Source organism: Melozone crissalis, unplaced genomic scaffold (assembly GCF_028551555.1).
Source record: "Melozone crissalis strain CALT ecotype California unplaced genomic scaffold, PUWL_Pcris_2 ptg000016l_1, whole genome shotgun sequence".
NCBI lineage: Eukaryota > Metazoa > Chordata > Aves > Passeriformes > Passerellidae > Melozone > Melozone crissalis.
Genome location: NW_026535794.1, coordinates 34,464,769 through 34,469,460, shown reverse-complemented (window position 1 = coordinate 34,469,460; position 4,692 = coordinate 34,464,769). Strand labels below are relative to the sequence as shown.

The 4,692-nt window shown below is 57.2% G+C and overlaps 1 protein-coding gene across 1 annotated transcript; it reads right to left on the bottom strand.

Moving 5' to 3' along the window:
* Positions 1-596: 596 nt before the first annotated feature.
* On the bottom strand, positions 597-4,040 carry EVX1 (even-skipped homeobox 1). Its single transcript, XM_054274313.1, has 3 exons — positions 3,608-4,040; positions 1,838-2,088; positions 597-1,127 (listed from the first exon to the last, which is right to left on the bottom strand). Exons 1-3 carry the CDS (start codon positions 4,038-4,040, stop codon positions 597-599), a joined length of 1,215 nt encoding a protein of 404 aa, XP_054130288.1.
* Between the last annotated feature and the right edge of the window lie 652 nt (positions 4,041-4,692).

Below are 4,692 nucleotides of genomic sequence, written 5' to 3'. Positions count from 1 at the left end.
GATAATACTGCCGAGTCGCAAACCGGAAACCTTTTGGGGTTTGTTTTTGTTGTTTGCCTGTTGTTTTTATTTTCTGAACACTGGGGGATTACATCTTTGCTTTCTTCATGCGCACAAGCCGTTTCGTTATCAAGATAGTGTTTCTTTCAAGTATTTCAGATTTTCCTTCTCCGCCTCATAGATTTGTGCATAAGGTTTGTTGTGATCCGCAGAACCCCCAGCCCTTGGGAAGAAGTCTATCCACGGGAAAGAAAGTCCCAGCACATTTCTGTATGTGGCTGGCTGGACCATATTTCATTCGAGTTGATTTTCTTCCTCCTTCGTGCCTAAATTCCCTCTCAGAGATAAATCATTAGTAATACTTTCCTTCTTCTTTCTTTTATTTTTCCCCCCTTGGAATGTAAATCCTTTTAAGACTGAGCTATTTTTAGTCTCTTTTCTTCTTTTTTTTTTTTTTCTTTTTTTTTTTCGGGTTTTTTCTGTGGGTGTCCGCGTCTGAGGAGAGAACACGATTAAATAAACATGGGCTGTAGGTACATTAACTCGAAGAGAAGTCCGGGAAAGGGATGAGTATTTCATAACCCTGAGACAAAGGTTTATCTCGTTAAAGGTACTTCTTCTCTCTGGTCCATGGAAACTGAGGTGGCTTTGCTCAGCACAGAGGGCGTGAAAGTGAGAAAGGAGTCAGTCCTGGTTGTGGCCGAGCAGGTAAAGTCTGAGCCGGAGGGTCTCTGCGCCAGCCCGTTGGACTGGCCGCTGTGGCATGCCAGGCAGGAGCAGGGGCTGCCCCCGGCGCTGCTGAGTCCATGAGTCGGGGCAGGGTAGAGAGAGGGGTGTCTGAAGGCGCACAGCAGTTCAGGTCTCGGGTACGGGTGGGACAGGACCCTGAAGGTGTCCAGAGGCCTCAGGGGGGTACTGAAGGGGGTGGCGGCAGAGGCCGATGTGGCGCCGATGCCCATGTGGGAGTAGTAGGGCAGGGGCAGGTGGGACGGGAATGGGTACGGCAGGTTCCCGGTGGCTGCGGCGTGGCTCATCATGTACGTGTAAAACGCCGGGTCGGCCGGGTGGGGCCAGGTCATGGCCAGGCGCTGCCGCTTGTCCTTCATCCTGCGGTTCTGGAACCAGACCTGCGGACAGAGGAGAGGCGAGAGCCGTCACCCGCCGCCGCTCTCCGCCTGGCCGCCGGCCCTGCTCCCAGGGCGGTGCGGCCGACGTGGGTCTGCCGGAGAGCCGAGACCGGCGCCAGCCTTCCCTCCTAGAGGGACTTGTCATCACGTACAGAGGGATCAGTTAAGCCCCTATAAAAACCTACAGGGAGACCCAGAGGAGCAGCCCTTTCAGGGCGCTTGTTTTCCTCTTTGCTTGTTAGGGCTTGTCCTGCTCACCCCCCGTCCCTGGGTCCCGGCCAGCCGGGCGGCTCTGCCTCATCGCTGCCCTTTCGCATCCACAACTACCTGGGATCGTTGCTATGGGGTTTATTTTCATGTGCAAATGTTTTGGAAAAGGCAAAGCAAAGCGAGATCGAAACAAGATCTGCCGCTGGCTTTCCCTTCCCTCCCCCAAGAGCTGAGCGAGATTTGGACTGAACCGAAGGGAGGATTAAAAATAATCTGCTAGGGAGAGGGCAGATTAGCGGCGCTGGCCGGGATGGCTCCGGGAGCCGTGTCCCATCTCCCGCATTGCTGCAGGGTGCGGGCAGGGCCAGGAAAGGGGCGGGAGGCGGGGGGAGCTGAGAGGGAGGGTTATGCTGGCGAAGTGCTTTCCCGAGTTTTGCAAGGAAGTTTGGCCATACAGATTTATATCGTGCTAATTGGAAACATGTCCGAGCTGCGTGTACCTTGATGGTGGTTTCTGGCAGATTTAGAGCAGCCGCCAGCTCACATCTCCGGGGCCTGGACACGTAATTCTCCCGGTAAAACTCCTTCTCCAGCCGGGCGATCTGCTCGCGGGTGAAGGCGGTGCGGTAGCGGCGCATCTGGTCGCTGGCGCTGCAGGCCAGCGAGCCCTGGGAGCCGCCGCTGCCTCCGCTGCCCTTGGGGTGATCCCCCCCGCCGCTGGGGCTGCCGGCCAGCGCCTCGGAGCACGGCCCTGCGGGGGGAGCCCGGAGCAAAGACACACGCTCGGAGGCGGGCGGGCGGGCACGCAGGGATGCTCGCCGTCCGCCTCCCCAGCGAACCCACCTCGGCCCCCCGTCCCACCCTATTTCGCGTTTCCCTGCCTGGCCCGGTGTACTGAGGGCATTGGGGTACTGACATCCAAGAAGGACCGGGGAGGAGGGCAGCGAGGAAGGGGATGAAACTCCGCCTGAGGGTTTGAGAGGGGCTTATTCACTCTGGCTGGGAGGTTACCTGTCCCCCGCCCTCGCCGACACACACCTCCTGCAATGGCGGTGTCTGCTCGCTGAGCCTCACACCCGCTGCCCGCACCGGGAAACCGGAGCGCCGCAGCATCCCCCGACCCCGAGCGCCCGGAGAAGGCAGGTGTGCCCGCCATCCGCTCCGCTGCTCCTGCCTCCAGGCCAGCAGGGACCCAGGAGTGGAGCAGCCAGCAGACAGGGACTGTTCCCTCTGAGGGGAAGGTGAGGCCTTAGGGATCTCCGCTCAGCCTCCAAAGAACAGGATAGGATGTTTTCAACGAGCCTCTAAGGGATGAGGGAGGACAGACAGCGCTCTCTACGCTTCCCGGCTTCTTGAAGAGATTGAGGAACGGGCAGGGAGGAGAAGTGGGTTGTTGTCAGGGTAGGGACGTCTTTGCCGGGCTGGGAAGGTGGGAATAGGGAGTGGGGAGTGGGGGCAGGGGGAAAAGGGGCCTGTCCGCTGCCTTTGCTTTCAAATGCAACTCTCCCTCATTGTGCCCGAGACCAAAGGCAATTAATTCATTGGGACCATTTCCGAGCTGGCGCCACCGAGACATAGAAGTGACAAGGTAATTTGGACCTCTCTCTTTTTTTTTTCTTTTTTTTTTTTTCTTTTTTTTTTTTCTTTTTTTTTTAACTCAACGTGCAAACAAGGCCCTCACTACCGCACTTGGGGCTGGCATGAGTCGGCGAGAGATTTTACAGTCTTTATGGGCGCTTCCGCACTTGCCCGGGCACATTTCACCCTGCAAAACCACAAACAGCTCTTGGCCAGAAAACCCGTTTGATCTTACCCCCACACACACACATACAAAAAAAGAAAACCCGCCGGTGTGGAGGATCGTAAGGGATTTCCTGAAGTATGCACTGTCTAGGCGATGGAGAAGAATAAAAATAAAATAGAGCAGATTGAAGGGGAGAGCGCGTGGTTGTCCCGGCCAAAAAGATCCTACGGGACAAGCCGCAGACCTGACTCATCCACGGTGGGAAGCCTGGCTCCCCTCCAGGGACGCGGGGGCTGCCCGGTGTCGTGTCCTCTGACTCCCAAACAAGTCTCCCGGTGGCAGGGAGGTGAGCAGTCGGTCAGGAAAGACATCACACACGCACAGACACACACACACACCCGATTTCTTTGCCCCTCGCTCAGCTGGCGAGGGGAAAATCCCCTCCGGCAGCCCCCCCGCCCCGCCAGTGCTGCCACCCAGCCCCGGAGCGGACGTGGGGCCGGAGGCTTGGGAAGGAGTTGGGTACCTTTGCTGTGCTGGTACTCGGCGCTCCCCGTGGCGCAGTCCGGGGTGCAGCTCACCTCGATTTCCTCATAGAAATCCGACTCGGTGTCCGAGCTGCTCTGCTGCCCTTTGCTGGAGGGGAGCTCCGGGACGGGGGGCTGTTGTCCGGCCGAAAGCAGTGCTGCCGCCGCCGAGCGGCTCTCCGGCACCGTCCCTGTCCCTGGCAGCACCTCCACCTCCTCTTCGTCTTCTCCTCCGCCACCTCCTCCTCCTCCTCTCTCCCGGGACGACAAGGGGCCAGGTCTGGGGCTGATGCAGTTCCGATGGATCATCTTCTCCTGCGGCTCCGCAGCGGGGCTCCCCACCGCTTCGGACAAATTAGGCACCCTCTTGCCAACTAGAGCGCCAAGAGTAGTCCCCTCCAGAAACATCACCATGTCCTTCCTGGTTTCCATTGTGGCTTTGCTTAAGGGAGGGGAGAAAAAAACCCCAGATCTCTTCCCCCCCCTCCCTGCTGCTCCCGCCCCAGCCTTGTACAAACCCAGCAACCCTCTCCTGCCAATGCAGAGGAGCCAGCGGTGAGATAGGGTGACCTTGTGATGCGAGCGCTCCACTCTGCTGTGCTGCTCTGGGAGGGATCACCATTGCCCTCTTCTTTCTAAGCTGTCATCCTCAATGGTGCAGTCGTCATTACAGTACCACCGGTGACGCCACACATTGATTGCCAGTGGATAAATAGAAACGTCTGCCATTGGGAAGATGAAAGGAAGAGCCGGAGCGAATGGGCTAACTGCGTGATGCGCCAGGTGTAGGAGCCTGAGATGGAGAGGGAAGTGTGAAAAAGAGATGCATATGGAGCTGCAAAGATGTTGTAACATGCGGAGAGAGTTCCGCGGGGGGAAGCCTTGCCTGACAATTAAATAGCCCTTTGACTGCTTTAAGCCACAACCTTGATGTAGAATTGAGGCGAAGATCCTTAGCTGCATCCTGGAAGTGAGAAGATACGTACTCAAGCCTCTTCCTTGGATGCATTATTTATTGCTGGCAATCAGCTTCCGCCTAACTGCATATATAAGGCTTCTAAGAATCCTTTGCAAACTTGAGGAT

What these genes read in the sequence shown, in the direction of transcription:
- EVX1 (XM_054274313.1), bottom strand. Translation starts at nt 4,040, where the DNA reads ATGGAAACCAGGAAGGACATGGTGATGTTTCTGGAGGGGACTACTCTT. An exon ending in CGAGTACCAGCACAGCAAAG is followed by an intron (nt 2,089 to 3,607) that starts GTACCCAACTCC and finishes CTCCCCCCGCAG; the next exon opens with GGCCGTGCTCCGAGGCGCTG. An exon ending in TGCCAGAAACCACCATCAAG is followed by an intron (nt 1,128 to 1,837) that starts GTACACGCAGCT and finishes CTCTGTCCGCAG; the next exon opens with GTCTGGTTCCAGAACCGCAG.